At 42.4% G+C, this 18767-nt stretch overlaps 2 protein-coding genes and 1 long non-coding RNA gene across 13 annotated transcripts in view; 2 read left to right on the top strand and 1 right to left on the bottom strand.

The window, feature by feature from the left end:
- Nucleotides 1-18583, bottom strand: part of EPC1 (enhancer of polycomb homolog 1) — a 68563-nt gene extending 49980 nt beyond the window's left edge. For 2 of the 10 annotated variants that reach the window (XM_080384323.1, XM_080384324.1), the window contains exon 1: nucleotides 693-1122. In XM_080384323.1, the coding sequence (XP_080240449.1) occupies nucleotides 693-845 (153 nt within the window). In that variant the 5' untranslated portion in view covers nucleotides 846-1122. Of the gene's footprint in view, nucleotides 1-692; nucleotides 1128-17176; nucleotides 17281-18055 lie in introns of those variants that run through there. The other 8 variants (XM_080384327.1, XM_080384329.1, XM_080384320.1 and 5 more) reach the window with 8 other exon arrangements.
- The window catches only part of LOC308062609, a 273089-nt gene that overhangs the window by 91396 nt on the left and 162926 nt on the right, over nucleotides 1-18767 (top strand). The window lies entirely within an intron of this gene.
- On the top strand, nucleotides 857-12994 carry LOC308062596 (uncharacterized protein; the record flags this gene model as incomplete). 2 transcript variants are annotated; one of them, XM_080384342.1, is made up of 2 exons in its annotated part: nucleotides 857-2109; nucleotides 2827-12994. In XM_080384342.1, one exon carries the CDS (start codon nucleotides 857-859, stop codon nucleotides 2057-2059), a length of 1203 nt encoding a protein of 400 aa, XP_080240468.1. In that variant the 3' UTR covers nucleotides 2060-2109; nucleotides 2827-12994. The 2 variants fall into 2 exon arrangements, with proteins under 2 accessions (XP_080240468.1, XP_080240467.1); XM_080384341.1 differs by having other exon boundaries at nucleotides 857-2943; nucleotides 3510-12994.

Raw genomic sequence — 18767 nt, 5'->3', positions numbered from 1 at the left:
AACCCACCCACCCGCTACGAGCAACACCGAGCGGTGCTGCCGCTGGAGCAGCCCCGCGGCCGAGCCGGGCGGGCGGCGGTACCGCCCGTCAGGAGGAGGCACGCCGCCGCCACACGTGCGCGGGGATGCCGGCTGACAGCCCCGCCGCCCGCCCCCGGCCCGGCCGCTGCTCCCCGCTCCCCCAAGAGGGCGGCCCGGGCCGGCGCGCGCTCCCGCGCCGGCAGCCACAACTTCCGAGCGCCACCCGCCGCCGAACGCCCCCTGCGGCGGCGGCCGGCTCGGCAGCGCCACCCGGTGGGGCAGAGCGGGCACGGCGCCGCCGAAGCCCGTCTCCGCGCCGCTGCCGCACAAGGCCCGGCCCAAGAACCAAGAGACAAAATGGCGGCCGCCCGCGGTATCACGTGACCCCCTTTGTGCCTTTCGGGACCTCGTCGAAGGGCCGCCGGCTACCGCGGGGCGCGGGCCGGGGGAAGAGGGGGCCGCAGGAAAGCGCCGGGGAAGGGTGCGGTAAGGGGCCGCCGGGCTCGGCGCCTTCCCTTCCCAGGTCCCGTCCCCCCCCTCCCGGCGGGCGGGGAGAGCGGGGAGAAGATGGCGGCCATTTTGTGCTTGCGCAGAGGCGAAGGTGGGGGCCCCGGGTGCGGGGGGGATGGAGGGACCCGGCCGGGGGGGGGGGGGGGGGGGGTCTCACGTACCGACTCCTCTTCCTTCTCCATGCCCGTGGGCATCTGCGGCACGGCCCGGTTAATGGAGGCATATTCGGCCAAGTCGGGCAGGTCCTCGCAGCGGAAGACGGGCAGCGGCTTGGACGCGTCCAGCGCCCGGGCCCGGAACGACAGTTTGCTCATGTTAGGCGGCGATGGCGGCTCCGGCTGGGGAGGGGGGGGCGACAGCAAGAGCGCTCCGAGCTGAGAGCCGGACCCCGCCGAGCGCTCTCATGGAGGGACCGGGGCTCCCCCGGCAGGGCGGGGCGCACTCCGACACGGGGCCCGGCGGCGCCGGCTGGCGCGGCTGGGCTGGGCGCTGGCTTCTGTCCTCCGCCGCTCCGGCTCCGCTCAATACGCCACGGCCAACATGGCGGACATTAAACCTCGACTGGCCGCCTCTTTCAGCCAACCCCAGCGCCACAGCCATTCCCACACTGCATCGCGCAGGGGCGCGGGCACAGCGCCGCCCGGGGGAGAGCGCGCGCAGCGCGGGCACGGGAGCGCGGGCTCGGGAGCGCGGGCGAGCTCGCCGCGGCCGGGCAGCGGGCACGGGGCACCGCTCGCGGGGGTGGGGGCGCAGCGGCTCCCCGCGGGTCCCCGTCTCTCGTGGCGGGGCAGGAGGGGAGGGCCTGCTCCTCAGTGCGGTCGGGGCCGTTCCGCTCGCCTGCCGCCGAGTTGCGCTGGTGAAGGCGCGCTCCGCTCCTACGGGGGCAAAGCGGTTCAGCTGGCCCCGGGTCCCGCCGCCCCCCGGAGGGGCAGCCTGCCCCAAGGAAGAGCGGCAGCGCCTTTCCCTGACGGCCTCTGCGCGACGGGAAGCCCGGGGAAGGGGAGCGGGAAAGCACCGGCCCCGACCTTTCCGTTCACCCGGGGGCCGGCCGGGCGTCGGCCCGAAGGACAGCCTTGCCCCGAGCGCTGAGCTCACCCCGGCCCGGCCGGGCGGCGGCGGCGCGGCTGCCCGCTTCGCTTCGAGGGCGGCGGCCTCCGAGCAGCGGCCGGAGCGACGCCCGGCGCGGGGGTCCGACTGCGGGGCGGCCGCGCAGCCGAGGAGCCGCTCAGGGAGGGGGCAGCGCTCCCCGCCTCAGGGCCCGGCCCGGGCGCCGCGGCGGGTGGCAGCCCCTGTACCGGGCGCCCCGCGGCGCCTTCGGGAGTCAGGCGGCACCCGCTGCCCCCGCCGCGCCCGGGCCCTCCCTGCACCGCGGAACCCAGTTCGCATTCGTATTAAAGGAAGGAGACGCACAGGCACCTCCCTGAAAACGCTTAGCACGGCCAGAGGCGGTCATCTCCACAACGTTATTTCTCAGAGGCTTTCAGAAACTTGGTCCGGTAGCGAAGTGCGGGCGCGTGAACTAGTTTAACCCTTGCCTGGATTTAAGTTACGTTACCCGTTCAAGCGAACTCGCTACAGGTAAAGGTTGGAACTAATGTGAGCATGTCTCATTAGGTAGCTCGTTTACATCTCAATGATTCGATTAAATTGGTGGAGTATTCTACTATAAGAGAAGGGTCGGAAATCTGGAATCTCACTTGTCTCAGCGATATCTCCACATGCCGCCCCAGGTCACCACAGCCCAGCCATAATAAAAACGTCAAAAACCGTCTCTCCCAGGCCCTCGCTAGAGCTGTCTAGTTAGGGAACACTTCACGTGCTTATTACGTATGCTATGTTCTTGCATTAAGTAATAATGTAATTCTAGTTCTAGAGTTAAATAAATCCACCTTCTTGAAGTTATGTTTGCTTTCATTAAAAATTGTGGTTTGTTTGACTTTAAGTATCCCTCTACTTTTAAAGAAAAATACTGTAGTTTTGTGTACAGTGTGATGAGAATCAGTAGACAGAACTTGTTCTTTAATACATATTACTCCTGGGAAATAGAAATTTCAAAAGTAGGACATAAATGTAACAAAAGCATTAGAAAAGCTTTAGTTTGCTTAGTAATTTTAAAAATCTGATATCTCTATAATAGAAGAAAAAGCCATTTTATTTTTTTAATAGCATCACCTCTTTAATAATACCACCCATCCTCAACCTTAACCACCTCCTAGCCACTGGATTAAATACTGCTAGATATAGTTGTTAACAGCAATTTAAAGCCAACTATTTGCATGTCTAACTTCCCCATAGGTCTCCCAAACTGTTTCACCTGCAAGTCATTTAGCTTCACAGCCTCTCTGGGACAGGAAATTGTATCTGCATTGCAAACGGGTAATGCCGTGGAAAGCAGCTGCTAGGGAGAAAAAGGTGTTTGTTTTGGTTTTTTTTTTTAACAGGAGGGTTGATTTGAGTTTTTTTGTGTGGTTTTGGGGGGTTTGTTTTTTTTTCTAAAGGAGAGTGGCATCAATTAAGGAATATCATTGTATTCATTTGTATTTCGGTAGTTATATCGGAACCAAACGTTACAAAATGCATATTGCTTTTTACACTGATTTTAAAGCTTAATGCAAGTGCTAGCTAGAAATAGTAATCCTAAAATAAACTGAACATAAACCTACAGTTTTCCACAAATACTGAATAATTTAATTTATCCAACTAACAGACAGGTAAGGTGATGACAAAAAAAAAAAAAAACCCAAACCACCCAAACAACATGCTCTCATAGATTGGCTTTGACCTAAAACTCTAAATGAAAATTAAATACCTGGCAGCTAAGCAAAAAATAAGCTATTAAATATAACTCTCCACTTCCACTGATGAAAGAAAAACAATACAAATGAAAAGCAAGTATAGAAAATATCCTGAACAATAAAGAATATTCAAGTTTATAAAGTTATCCTCAATTGACCTTTGCATTTCTAACCCTACCACAGGCTTGCAAAAGTGCAGAACAAGCAAAATGGACAATAGCATTTGGATACAAACAGGACAATATGCATTAAGAAAGAGTTTTGGCCTGAAACTCTTGGACTCATCAGCTTCTAATGTTTTGCCAACAAAATACATTGCATTTAACTGTTTTGTAGAAGTTGATTAGTTCTCAAAATTACCTAAATTAATTTGATATTAAGATGAAAAGTGTGATATCTGAAAACAGTGCGACATCAGCCCTAATTTCTGTTCTGTAAAAGCGGTAACAGGAAAAATGTAAACAGAGAGAACATAAACAGACTGATGTTCCTGTTTTACCTTCCTTTCAGTTAGGATATGCAGATATATTTTGTTTTACCATTTTGTAGCATTTACCAACATGCTTACATTACCTTTGTAGACATCAGTGCTGCACTATGACAGTAGTTAATGTAAAATTAGTATGTTTTGCATGATGACCAAAATACTCTTTGCCAGCTCTCAGTAAAAGATCAGTGAGTGTAAACTCCTTTGTTGTACCAAAGTGCTATCTGTCCATTTTAAAACCTGGATTCTAATGAACTGTGATGTAACTGAAATATAATGAATACGGCATTTCTAACTACTGTGTGTGTGTGGGGGTGTGTGTGTACAAACCACTGAAATTAGATCTTTAACACTGGAGGCATTTATTTCAGGCTCCATCTTTTTATGGTCTCAAAATACTTAATTAAAATGACAAGCTTTACTAAAATGAAATAACTTTGTATACCAGCTATGTAAGTGGTAAATTTCAATATACATTCAGAGTACTCTATTCAGACTGAGCATTAAGGGCAGAGATCCAACAAGCCTGAGCTGTACAGCTACAGAAAGGGATCTTCTGTGTTATCATCTAAATCAGGTTTGTGAAGCGCAAAAACTTAACTTGCTACTGTGGTTTGCAAGTTCTATGTACCATTTGACAAGGTTTTTTATAAATTTTAGCATTTATTTAGTTTTGTGGCTTAAAACTATTTCAGTAGTTTCTTTAAGCATGAGTTGTAGTCTTCTGAACGTGGGTTTAATATTGTCTACCAATGGCAATCATAATCACAAAATAGCGATGCATAAAGGTCGTATAGATTAAACTGTGTGTCATCTGTGGTGTTTTCTGGAATCAAGCAACTCCATATTTTAAGTGTATAAAATTCTAGGAGACAGTTGTTTGACTTCTAAAAAACCTATTTTCTTTAATATATTCTTGGTTTTGTTTTTTATATTAGGAGTTTATCTCTAATTAAGTACTTTATTTCAACCTTTAGCTCCTTTATTTTATGTTGCCTTTATTTAAAGGCTGGTATTACATATATGAGTTTTATATTGTTCTACTTTTAAGGAAAGACTTGTATTTGAGAAAATAAATATCCACAGCAATATGTAGTGTTATACTAACAGTGAACATTTGATGTCATTCCACTCTCCAGCCTCATTGGAAGGGGATAGTGTTTGTTTTTGAGAGTTTTTGAAGCTGTCTTCCTACCTTGTCTTTCCCCCCAAAACAGATACACTGGAATACAGGATCAAACTGGTATTAGAAACCAAGTACATTTGACTCCTTACATACATACATTTTTTCTAGCCATACTTTTCTTGTACCTACTTAAAACTTTACCAGACAAGAATTAAAAGTAGAACATTAAAGGTAAAACATTTCTCACTTGCCAACTATTTAAAAATAGTTTTTACATACATAATGAAGTATTTTCATAAACTGAGGAATATGCTGAGTACATTAAATGATACACTAACTTGCTTATTCATAAATATTTGCAATATTTCATTTTTCTCACTCTGGGAATACTTAACACCCTGCTTCTCTTAATGTACAGCTCACTAATTCATTGTTTATTTATATAGCAATTTTGTTGACCTGGTTTTTTGCCTTTTATCTCCATAAATGCTGACTACTCTGAACTGATAAAAAGCATCACTGGTGTTTCCTGCCCCCCCCCCCCCCGCCCCTTTCAATAATCACGTATTAAGAAATGATGCGTTATGAATTACCATACTTTGATTTCTTTCCCTTACTCTTAGGGTATTTGGAAAGATGTAGGTGGCGCTTTTGTTTTGTAGTAAGCTATTACGGATTCTGTAAGTATATTCCTATTTGCTGGTGATGCTTCTGTTCACATTTGCTTCTCAGCTATCTTTATTTTTTTCTTTATATTTTGTAACATTAGATAGCTGTATTCTTTTAGATCATCTCAGTGAGCTACCTGGAGTTTGAATTAAAATGAGATAAGTGTAGGCAAATATGACATTAGAGGTTCTTCATTATTTTATAAAATGGCGCATTAGACTAGTAAGTAGATGCATATAGAAATTATCTTAACAGCAGGAAGATTTCAACCATAAATGAACTGATGTAATTCATAGTGAATTTCACCTTATTTGCTGGTGTCAACTTGTCTGTTTTAAAAGAGATAATGGAACTGTCAAACACTGAAAGAGTTCAGACACCATATTACAAAACCGGTGTAGAACACATTTGTGATAGCTTCTGCCACTTTTTTTAAAGGTAACTTAGTGTTTCATAGCTTTGGCATCTCAAAGAATGGGCTGATATATTCACTTAAGTTATTTTAGGTGTTCGTGGTTGAGATGTGTTAGGTACTTCTCAAGGCTCTTCCCATGAGACTATCACTTTCTCATATATTGCCTTTGTTAACAGTATCGGTTTAAGATACTGTGGTCCGGCTTTCTGCGCTGCCATTTGTTCTTTCTCCTCTCTAGCTGCACTGCCCCTTCATTTGTATCAGCACCCTTGCTCATGAAGCTGCACCAATTACCAAGTGGGAATTTGATCAGATACTTCAACAACTCAGTAAAACACCCCAACTACATAAATCAGAAGCAACTTAAAAAGAGCCATGCTAGAAGTTACATTCCCTCACTAGCTTGTTTACTGCCACTGCCCTTTTCTTTCACATGATACAGTTTGTGAAGGCTACAGAATATAGTAGTCTGGAATGATAAAACCTGTGCAAAACCATGTGAAAATGATCAAACTGTATATGCAGTTTAATATACACTCAAAGCAGTAATACACCATCATATGCTATATATAAAAACCTTTGCATACAAGACTAGTGTCTAAACTAACCTGTAAACGAAGGATTTCTTATTTTCTTTCAGACTGCTAATGTATCACTTTGTATGGGTGGGGCTTTACAGTTTCAAGTACATCTATAACAGGCAACATTTTTCTATATGAGTGGAAGGATTTTAATGCTGATTTAATGGTGTAGTCTTATTTGGGGAATGGGTTGCCAGCCATACATATTCAACAGTAGGTATGCATAGTGGATGAGTCCAGCATCCTCAGGGAAATTAAGCTGAGCCTCAAAGGCATTATGCCACTGAGCTACATCCAAAAGAGGAGGAAAAGTCACTAGCCAGCAATTCTACTGAGAAGAAACAAAGCTGAGAGAGAAGCAGCAAAAGCTGTTACCACATGTCTACTTTTGCAGCTGTAGCTAAGCTCTTAAAGATGGTGGAGGCAGCTGCTTCCATAGGAGGTGCAGAAAGACTGCAAGAACTAATGTCTTAGGATTATTATTTTACAGACTCAACCTTTGTCCCAACATCACCTGTACAGATAGGAGCCCATTTTGCCTTTCTCTTACCTAAAATGTATCTGAAGGCACTAAGGGTTTGTGGGAGTTTTTTAGTACTGTCAGAAAGGAATTAGCTTTCTTTATATAGCTTGTTCAGGAGATTTAAGTTTTTATGTGTATAGGGAAAACACATAACAGTAGAAGCAGCTATTCTGTTAGATATAGCAGTGAAAAAAAGATAAAAATTGTATTGAGACCCTTCTGTATGGAAATATATCTTTCCCTGTTTAAGTTTCAATGGATCCAGAATAGTTATCCTAAGAATTGTAAGGGTTAAAAGACAAGTGATTTCTGTTTCTTCTTCCCTTTCATTCCATAATATGTATTCCTTCCAAAATATTAGGTTAGACGCACCTTGAATTCTTGCTTTAGTAATCTTCTCCAGCAACTTGTTTCACAGAATAATCTTATAGGATTAAGTAGTAAGAGAGACAAAGTTTTAAGGAGTACCCTTTTGCAAAGTTTAAAAAAAAAAAGGGGGAGTGGGGGCCAAAAAAAAAAAATGCAGAAGTTTCTGACTTCATGCTCCAGGTTTTTTTAAAACCTTTATCTAAAACATTTTCTATTCTGAAATACAAGACAATAATAATATTAAAATCAATTTATTCTTTTTTCATGCTAATCACTCTAAAACATTATGATAAACAACATTTGAGCTGGGCAGACAGGCTAGCCACCTCTTACTTGGGCATGGACTTCTGCAAACATTGGTTTATAACACATGAATAATTTCTGAGTCAAGTAAGGTTAATCACATGGTTATGCATTTCCAGTAGAAGATTTTTGCCCTTCTGCTGGCTCTTATCCTTTTTTTTTTTGCTGGAAATGCAAAGGATCAAGGGTGTTTTTTTTTGGAAGCCAAATACAAACAAAAAAAAGTAAACAAAAACCGAACCAAATCCAGCCAACCAACCAACAAAACTCAAACCAAATTTACAAAGTCTCAAAAGTCTCACATCCTCTTGCCAATGCAACTCTTAATTCATTAATCAAAGAGATTAGTCTAGACTACTTTTATATTCTGCATAGGATAAGGTGAAAAGCTAGAAATGTAAAACAAATCGAGAAATTATTGTTGTACATAGATCCGTTGTACACAGATGGTAGGCACAGTGATGCACACTGTCCTGAATCCTTCAATTGACCTTTTTTTCAATTAAGCTAGAAATAAACAAAAAAACCGCACACCACAAACACACACACTGCACCACCACATAAACCTTAGGCTGCCAGAGTGCTCACACACTAAGCCGGGATAAAGGACTAAACTGGGGACAAGCTACATTCCTCTGCATAAATTTAGAAAGTTTACTACTACACTATCAAATGCATGGCTCTATGTATGTGCAAATATATAGCATATTCAATCTAGGTAAACTCATATGTTCTAACTTTTAAAATATTTTTTTAAAATAAATAATTAACATTAATACCTTCCACTCCCAAGACAGGATTTCTATCCTGCAAGTCAATATCTGAAAATTGTTTCAAGTGCTTTAGAGTTTCCTGATGGCATGTTCAAGTATTTGCAAAACTTCAGAATTGCATTGCTGATGTTAAATAACGTAGTTATAGTCTGTTATCTACTCTATAATGTCAAATGCTTTAAATTGCAGTTTCTGAATCAGAACGAAAAGTAGTATTGTGTGCTTGCCTCTGACAATTCAGAAAAACATTGATTTATATCTAGGTAGGAATTATCTAAGCTTCAGAAGTCTTTTGGTGCAGAAAAGTATACTTGCATCTTGGAACGAAGAGGCATTTCCTGATGTGTGTGATGCATATGGAGTAGAAGTAGGGGGTGGTCAAGATATATATATATTTATTTTTTTTAATGTGTTAGTGGAATATACCTACATACCTACAGTATAACTAAACTCTTATGAATTCCAGATCAAGTTAATAGGATTGTATTATTAAGTACTTAACACAGGCTATACCACCTCTACTTAAGGTAAATAAATTTCTCCAAAGAAAGGAAAAAACTAAATAGCTCAGCTTTTGGATTTCAGAAGTCTGATGTTATTAGTTTGCAAGCACACAAAAATTCTTTCAACCTCACGTGGATTTCTTTACACTACACACTGTATTTTGAAATATACTTCTAAATCAACCATGACAGGATGTTATAAAGATATTGTCTCCTGGGATACAAACTAATCATGATCGTATTTATAACCAAACACTTCTATAAACACTTCAGAAAGCTCAAATAATATTGCTGTATTAGTGGGAAAAAAAGCTAATTAACTAAGTTTGAAAATACATATCCAGCAGAAGAGGCTAGATCTGAATACCAAACTGATCTGGTAAGACTGTTTTTATTTTATATATATATATACACACACACGTATATATATTTGAATGATAGAATCAGGCATAAAAATTGAAAACTTTGATTGGTTTAACTTGGAGAAAATACATTTTCAGAGGTTTTTTGACATTTAGAGAATGAAAAAAACCTTGCAGGATGTGGGCAGATGTTGAGAGGGAAAGTGTTTTTGTTTAGACGGAAATATGAAGTTGTCCTGAGAAGAAAGATTGAGAAATCATATTATATAATTTTCTCTATGTCACTAAGGTAAGTGGGCACAGAAAACTCAATCTGATGTGATATCACTGGCATTTTTTGCATTTTCTTCCTCCTCCCAGCCCCCCCCCCCAAATGAAATCCTCAAGTCTGCTGTAAGGGCAACCTGAGAAATACAACCAAGTAGAAAGCAGTTTTCTCAGATCATTTAGAGTACAAGCAGTCAGGTCTTTCAGCCCCTCACCTCTCTCCATGCAGACACTCCATTTTTATTCTCTTATTAAAACAGCGCATTTTACAGTTGTTTTGTAGTCAATGGGCTCGCAGATAAGTGATCAATAGAAGGTCAATCTGTTATTTAACTTGAAATTTAGACAAAATATGTAAATATCTATAATGAAAAGCAAGGAAGACTTTGAAAAACAGAGGATGTTACAAATAGTTAACAAAACATGGCCCTGAGAGAAGGAATAGACACCATAAATATGTCAAGCTGGGGCATAACAAGATAAACTCGAGGAGAACCAAACGGTCAATGAGACCAAACAGAAAAATGCTTGAACTGTGTGAACTCTCCTAATCAGCCTAACTAAAAGACCCACCCTCGAGCCAAGGAAGCCCCCTACTAACAAAGCCCCCTCCCCACAGAAAATGCACTGTGAAAAAAAGAATGCTGTACCTCTAAATGGAGACGAGGCTCCTAAGAAACAATGAGAATTGTGACTAAATGTGATTGTAAACAATTGTTCAAAGTGTATAAAACGTTTGACTATGTGTTTAGAGGTGTGCTAGCTTTGTAGATTTACCACCTAGCACCCACCTCTGCGCAGACATACAGTAACTGATACCTCGGCTCTGTGTACCAGCCTGGCTCCCTGCACACCGGGTGACCAGCTCCGCTTGTGAGGCAACAGCTTGACACTTGATCTGCCCGGGAGAAGAGGACAAACCACTGTCGTTAACACAGGGCCCTGTGCAGAAGCCAGGTGCTGGTCACGAGTGCCAAGTCTGCTGAAATTCATCTGATTTGTAAGAAAACTCAGGAAGAGTTAGCACAAAAGGACATGACCTAAAAAGCCGGGGAGAACGTACAAGTCAGGAAGGAGAACAGTTTCTCACATTGAAGTAGCTCATCTGAAAGTCTGCTTGACTAGAGCTTCCAAGTTCCACAGATTGCTGCATTACCCAATTTTTAGCTTGGAAATTGATTCAGAGATGACAAAAGAAATCAGAATACTTTCTTATGGAATCTTCATTCATTCCGTGCAGAGTCATGTATTTTTTTTCCCTCTGTTACACAGCATGGCTTCTCCTTAAAATATGCTAATTGTGGCACTTTTCTTGAATTTTAAATACACAATCACATTGTCTAAAGGCATCAAGATATTCTATATCGTATAGATAGGTACCTTTGAGACCATCACAACTGGCATAACTGCTCTGCATTATAACATTTTAAATTTTGTATTTTCTGAAGAAAAAAACTCTCTGAACCAATTCATCCAGGTAACACGCCCTATCTATACCTGGCATTACAGATGAAAAGCTATCAGGTAAAACGACCCTTTGAAGAAATTATCCTTTCAGACATCAGGTTATGGCAGCACCAAGATTCCTAGTAAACACATACAGGACCTCAAGGATGCCTGTAAAGCTGAAAGGCACAGATCTGAGTCACCTATTCTTTTACTCTGTTTGAGCAAACATGGAAAACTCTTTTATTTGTGTTAATATTCAGGATGTACACACCTGTGAGGCCAGGGGCATCTTGCATCCATTTAACAAGTTTCTTAAAGATCTGAAGGGGAGAGAGGATTAAAGAGCTAACTTTTCATTGCCTAAATCATGCACAAGTTAGTATAAGTAATCATGGGGGCATGGGATTTATCTGATTAAGTAAGAACATTCACATCTGAGCTAGTCATACTAGGCAGGTGGAGATCTGATCAGGATACTCAGTGAAGTTTAAAAGCTGGTTCATATTGCAGCAGAAATCCAGTATTTTTTGGTTTGTTTGTTTGTTTTTTGTGAGGGGACTTTTTGTTATTATTTTTTTTAAAGGTGTGATTTACTTGACCTGTTTCTTCTCAATGACTATGCTTACAGATTTAACAATACCATCTAAAGTATGGTGAAGCAAGTTTTACATCAAGGGTTTACAATACAGTGCTTCCAATTTATTCAGAAGCATAGTTTACTGTTACACCATGAAGCATGAGTTAACACCACCTGACAGGCTCATTACCTAGTTATCTAACCATACACTTGTAAGCACAGGTCCCAGAGAAAAACCAAAATGGAACCTGACAAGAAGTGGACTGCCCTGGAAGGAACAAGTCCTTGATTCTGCTCCCTCTTCCTGGGGCGTCCTACATTTTGCATTTAAACATTATTAACTAAAAACCATGAAACAGACCTAAGAGCAGGGATGAGATCCAACCCGCGTTTTTCCCTCTTCCTCTGGGAATCCCAGTGCTCAACACATTGTAATATCTAACTCCTTTTATCTTTCCCTAGCTAAAGTGATCCAGATTGTCTTCAACAACAGAAGACGGACAGTCAGCCTCCCATCATTTGAGACCTTTTGCTCCAGGTTTTAATTCCCACAGACTGCAGAAGGCCTAGCATTTACAGTTCTTGCTATTTTTACTGGTGCTCAAACCAATAGACACTGGCATCTGTAACTACTGTTTTCTATTGTGTGGTATCGTATGCTGTTGAGCAACTTTCCATTTACCGTCTGGGCCCTCTACAACAGCATCTCAACTCCCTGCACAACTAGTGAAGACTAGTACTCACATGTTATTTGGCAGTTCCTATCTCTTTCTGTTTGACAGAGATAAGCAGAAAGAATAATTTTTAGCAAACTTACTTACTTTTTAAGCACTGTCATACCTACTTTAAGGGTCAAATTCTGACCACCGGTTTTAGGCTCTAGCTATTATCAGTAGGGAATTTATGAAAAAAACCCTTCCTATTAAGGAAGTTTGTAGTGTTGGTACTATCTTGCTGCTGGGGCCAAAGGACGGTCCGGTGGTAATACAGTATCCTGGAAACATGACTTGACAAAGGATCTAAAGAAGCCTATGGGAGCTGAAGCCACTGGTATGCAGTCAGTCATATGTGTCCAAGTTGCTCAAAACAGCAAGCCAGAGAAATAATGTTTGAAAGCATTGATATTTGCCCCTTGACACCCCCACCCTCACCCCCCACCCCTATATTTACTAAAGCATTTTAAATCTAAGATTGTCTCAAGGATTTGGACCTCTTCACTATAACATGAATTAACTTCTCAAGCTGTTTGATAAAAGAAGAAAAATATGAGGAATGCTAAAAGGTGGAAGGATGCGCTAGCCATGTGGTTGCCTCTGGCATATAGGAGGTAGAGCAGATGATTTCATAACACTGATAAGCCATGCGAATACCAGTCTGGAAGAGGTGAGGAGGAACCTAACATTCTAGAAGATGAAAGTCTGAAACGAGCAAGAAATATATCATCCTTTGTTCACAGCTGGGAAACGTGACCCTTGAAGCAGGTTTTCAAAAAATTATTAATCCCTGTAACTTGATGCTGACGTGTGATGTGAAGTACTACAGATAGCAAAGTCATGACATAAGAAAGGTGAGAAACAAGACTATGTCACAAGGTTTAGAACATAAAGACACCTTTTCACCCCATCCTGAAACCTTGTTGAGTGTTGGATCAAGGAAATAATAAACAGTTTAGAATCCTCAAAAGGGAACAGCCAGGAGTCCCAAACGCTAAGGTAGGAAAATAGAGAACACAGTGATATATGAGTGAATGAAGCAGGAGTTATGGCTTTCGTTTGAACCAAGTCACAAATAATGTTCTTTTATACCACTAGCACACATCTGGGGAACTGTCTTCACACTATTATTGGCTAACTTTGGAAGCTGGTTAAATCTGCCTGGGATCTACACATCTGCACTTCTATGACAATTTTAGACAGAGTGCCATCTTTACCCTGTGCCTCTTACTTAAGTATATAATACTAGTAACATTAGGAGCAGGAAGAATGTCATGAAGGCACACAGAGCATTTTGGTCAGTCAGGATGAGTTAAGATCTTGGAAAAGATTATTTGGTTTGCAGTAGGATGCTATACTTCAAATAGTTTTAACCCAAGAGAGCCAAATATCTTTGAAAGGTGTATGAAGTCTATATGGAGTTTCTAGGTAAAAGGGAAGCTATATTAGGAGAAAAATATATTAGTTTTGCCGTTTTAGAAAGGAAGGGATATATAGGCCACAAAATGAAGAAACCCACAAAGAAAGAAAAAAACCCCACCAACCACAAAACAAAAAACCCTTATGTTTTAGGTCCTGGTATTCCACAGACAGACATTTCAGAAGGAGCAGAGCCGGGAAAAACACAATCCCAACAGACCTGCCCATCAGTAATGACTCTTCCAGGCATTTCTGCACAAGATGCAGAAGGTAAATTAGTTGCTATTCAGCTCTGAGAGGATGCTAAATCTTAATCCATTCTTATTCCTTATTGGCAACACATCTGCTGGCAACTATTTCTTGTTCAACAATGGCTCAGAAAGGAAGCAGGAGAGAAGTGAGGAAACTGCTGAATTGCAAAACAGCAGCATTTCGCTCCTCTCATCTTATGACTTCCTGGTAGTAGTAAGAGCAGACACTTTCATCAGATGCAACATCAAAGTTGCAAAACCATAACCAATGTTAATGAGTAGCCCCAGCTGAATGAGAAAGAGAAGAGCAAGTGTGAAGCAAGTTCTGTTCAGCATTCTTGTTCTTGCTGACTTTACTGAGCTAGAAGCTGACTCTGAGCAGCAACATCACAAGTAATCAGCTCGTTCATGGCCTGTGTGCACAGGCTGCAGTCACAAGAAATCATCACTTTCATAGTCCAGGATGACAAGAGGAGCAGAAACATGAAATTACCTTCAGCTTATCATTTGCTCAGTACTGTTGTCTATGGGTGAGCAAACTGAATGTTGGTCTACATGACGTAAAGAAGAAAATGAAAGTTGTATCAGAATTACTCAGATGTAAATAACCCAGTGATTGCCTAAGATTTATAATCATTGTAATAGATTCAATGATTGGCTCTACTTCCAGTGGCATAACCCGAAATTCCAACCTTGTGACCCAGTGATCAAGTCTCAGAGATGGAAGATGTCCAAAATCCACGTTTTCTAAGAGGGTCCATATCTTGATACTTGTTCTCAAGACCTAAGAGTTGTACCAGGACACAGAAGATGTAATGGTCACATTGCACTGTCATAGGCCAACAGCACTCTATGCTTTAGCCAAGACCTCATAAAAGCACATCTTGTCTGACACAGAAGAGATGCTAAAAGCTGACTGCTCTCTTGGATATTGATGTCTCTTACCAGAAGAAGGTTACAAGATATATTTACCTGACAGAAGTAAATTTTACCTAAAAAAAAAAAAAAAAAAAGAAAGAAAAAAAAGAAGAAAAAAAAGGAGACAATTGCAGGTATCTACTTGAAGTTGTCTTTCAGTTTCCATGAAATTAAGTAACTTAATGAGCAAACTTTCCTTAAAAACAAAATCTAAATGCATTTTTGAAAAGGCAAATGCTGATGAGAAAAGACTGTTTCAAACTGTCTAGCATTTCTCAAATTTATTCTTTGAAAATAGTGAAGACATTGGAATGTAAAATAGATGTAAAGGTCTCTTAAATTTGTCAGTTTCATATCACTCCAAAATAATAGGCACATTGATTCCCTAAAAATGTGCTACATTTAATGTTAAATTTATTCCTGAACCTGTTGAGTTTTCTAATATATGCCTAGATCACAGGCTTGACTATGTCTTCCCACCCATCTTCTTAGACCATTAATCACTTCTGTTTTCTTAAGCATCTAATATGGATGTTAGCAGAAAGCCTTCTAAAACATTTGCACTTAGAACTGAGGTGATCTGTAGGTTGTAACAAAAGAAAACAACATATATTAAAATATATATATACACTTTTATAAATACATGGAAAACACAAGCTCCACTTAGCAACAGGAAAGAAAAAATCCACCCACCTCAGGTGAATCCTGTTACAATCTGAAGGACTACGTGAGGTTTTCCCTTTACAATCCCACCATCATACACAATCCAAACTCATACAGACCTCCACAAGAAATTTGCACATGCAAGCACACGAGCAAGAGGGACCTTATGGTTTAATAACTGGCAGTGAATATAACCTTTAACTTCACAACAAGCAAACAATGGACTAGTTGCACAATAAATGTGTACACCAAAGCCTTCCATATTGTATGCAAAAATCATTTTAAAACCTTTTATCTGCAGCCACTGTAAAATCATTTTGGGGGTGGGGCCGAAAATCTCATTACTGAAGAAAACTGGTCTCTAGGTACAGGATTGGGAAAAAAAATTAATAAATTAAAATCCGCTTCATTACACAAACCAGTGAAAGGGTGAGGTCATGCCTGTTCCGGGCCATAGTTCATGCAACACTACAATTTTTCAGAGATACGATTCAATCGTCTTTCTAACTAATCTGCGGTTACTTTTGATACAGAGAAAAGGAAAAGATACAATAGATCAAACCGTGCCCCACCTTTCTCTGCCTCCCCCCAGCCAGGGACACAAATTGTTTCGGAGCGCCGCAGCGCCGCCAGCACCCAGCAATGCAAAACAAAAAAGATCTCCCACCGTGTGAAAAAAAAAATGCGCCTAGAAAAATGCCCCAAAATTACAAAATGTCTCCCAAATGTACCTTCCTGGAGGAAAAAGAACAACAAACAAACCACTTATTCCTGCCCCCCTCCCCGCCCCAAGAAAAAAAAAAAAAAAAAAAAGCCGAATGCCAAGACATCTAAATGAAACTGGTGAAATAAGGACCTTTATATAACTAATGCTTTAAGCTAATTGCCACAAGAGCGCTAATTTGTAAATAAAAAGGTCGCTGTTTAGTAAGAGACATAACTTAATATAAACCCTGTTATGTCAATCTCCACCTTCACCATACCAAGGGCAGTTTCCCCCCGTACTTTAGACCAAAGTAATCCATCAAGGGCCATCACAAATGGCATTGTAAACTCTTTTAGCCACGACCATATAGCAGCGACATAATATGCTTCTTAATATTTTAAAGCTGCGTTATATTTATAAAGACAGTCATATATTTGGTTCTGGATCCGCTTATTACTCGGTAAAGAAACCCTCCAAACAAAAAGCCAGAACCAAAAAAACAAGTCCATCTGGAAAATATCCGAGTTCTTACAGCCTTAAATTGAGCTGAAATTGCTGTTAAGCTTCGCGTGAATAAAATTTTAAAGAGGAAACAAAACTGACTTCAGTAATTGTCGATACTAAGGAGACACTGTTGGGTGGGATACATGAGATCAAAGCTAAGAAAAATACAAGGCTACGTTTTGTTCATCAACACAAGGAAAACCCTCCACCGCACCAATACACGCCAAAAAGACCGCAGCAACAAATATTTTTGGTTAAAACCACAAACTTACCTTCGGAGAAGGCAGTCCTTGCAAAACGGCTGTAACAATATGGACCGCATCCTCGCGCTGCTACAGCCTGCCACCTCCATGCTGCAAAGGGCTCCCCGAACATCCTTAAAATATTTCGCAAACGCAAAAAGTGGTGAGACTTTTTTCTTCCTTTTTTTTTTGTTTTGTTTCTTTTTTTCTTTTCTCCCCCCCTCTCTTTTTTTCCTCTGCCCGCTCCCCGTCACCCCCGTCAGGATGGCCGGGCGAGGAAGGAGGCGGCTTCCCCCGGAGCCTGCGGGCGATGCCGGCGGGCGCCGGGCGCCGGGGCGGGGGAGCCCCCGCTGCCGCCGGGGTCACAACTTTGCCAGGGCCGCCGGCGGCTCGATGGGCTCCGCGGGCAGCGGCCCCGCCGCCCCCCCTCCCCCCCCTCCCCGCTCCCCCCCGCCGCCGACCGCCGCCTGGAAAAATGCAGTGTGCCATTTTACACCCGCCTTTGAAACACACAGGACCAAAGTCTAGCGCTGGTTTTCGGTGACACTGCAAAACTACGGCTCGCTCCGCGCAACCCCTCGGCCTCATCCCTCCCTTCAGTGACAGAAGCCGCCTCTTGAGAATTAATAAAGAAAGACAGCTAGAGAAAATAATTCCGAGACTTTGCCGCTCTCCCTCCCCCCGCCCAGCCCCCACTCCTAACCCCGCAGCAAGTTTCTGCAGCCGAGCGCATCCCTCGGCCTCTCCCCGCGGCCCCGGGCGGCCCCGCAGCCCGGCCCGCCGGGGTCCGGCAGCCTCCCAGCATCTAAAAAAGCCAGTCATGCCTGAAACAAAATCCATGATTCCTGGAAAGTGGAGACTCTTGAATCCCAACAAATACTCAATGTACTTACAAATAGAAATACCTACCTTATGAAAGAACTAAATTAACACTAAATTCAACAGATACATCCGTTACGGCAGGAATAGTTTTTCCATAAATACTGTTTTAAAAACCCCTCCTTATACTGACTGACAGAATTCTACCATGCTGCCCACAAACAAAATGGCTGTGGCACTGAGTTTTTCGGTTCCTCCCACTGTGCCTCCCCCTGGCCTCCAGGAAGTGGTAGAAATCCAAAATAAAATCCGCACGAAAAGTACAATGCATCGCCTAAACTCCGTACGGCACCCCCAGACATCACGGCTAGTAAAGCAGATTTACCAACGTTGTACTTTCTCGAGGATTTTTATTGTTTTTTAAAGGGCATCAATCACTGGGAATTTACATCACTGTGTAATTTGAACTTCCTGCTTTACATATTTATAAGGTCTTTCACCTATCTTGGCAGGCTTTCAAATTAAGTGGGTTGGGAAATCTGATGCTGTGGCTCTAGTTTGTGAGCTGAGTCAGGTAGTCCCTGCTGGAGCAGTGCTGTGGAAAGACGGGCAAATTCGAACGCTTTCAGTGTTCAGGGCAAGATAAAACCACCCCCCTAACATATTACAGTCTCCTAAGTGAGCATGTCTGAAAGGTCTTTCCCAGCCTAAATGACTCCGTGAGTCTAAGTAGGCACAGAGTGGACACTGCAATGAGGATTCTTGGCGATAACTGACATTTAGGCCTCTTGCATAGAAGTAC

This window comes from Falco punctatus (assembly GCF_963210335.1).
Source record: "Falco punctatus genome assembly, chromosome: 4".
NCBI lineage: Eukaryota > Metazoa > Chordata > Aves > Falconiformes > Falconidae > Falco > Falco punctatus.
Note: the sequence above shows the minus strand (reverse complement) of the source record. Positions and strands in the feature narration are given on the sequence as shown.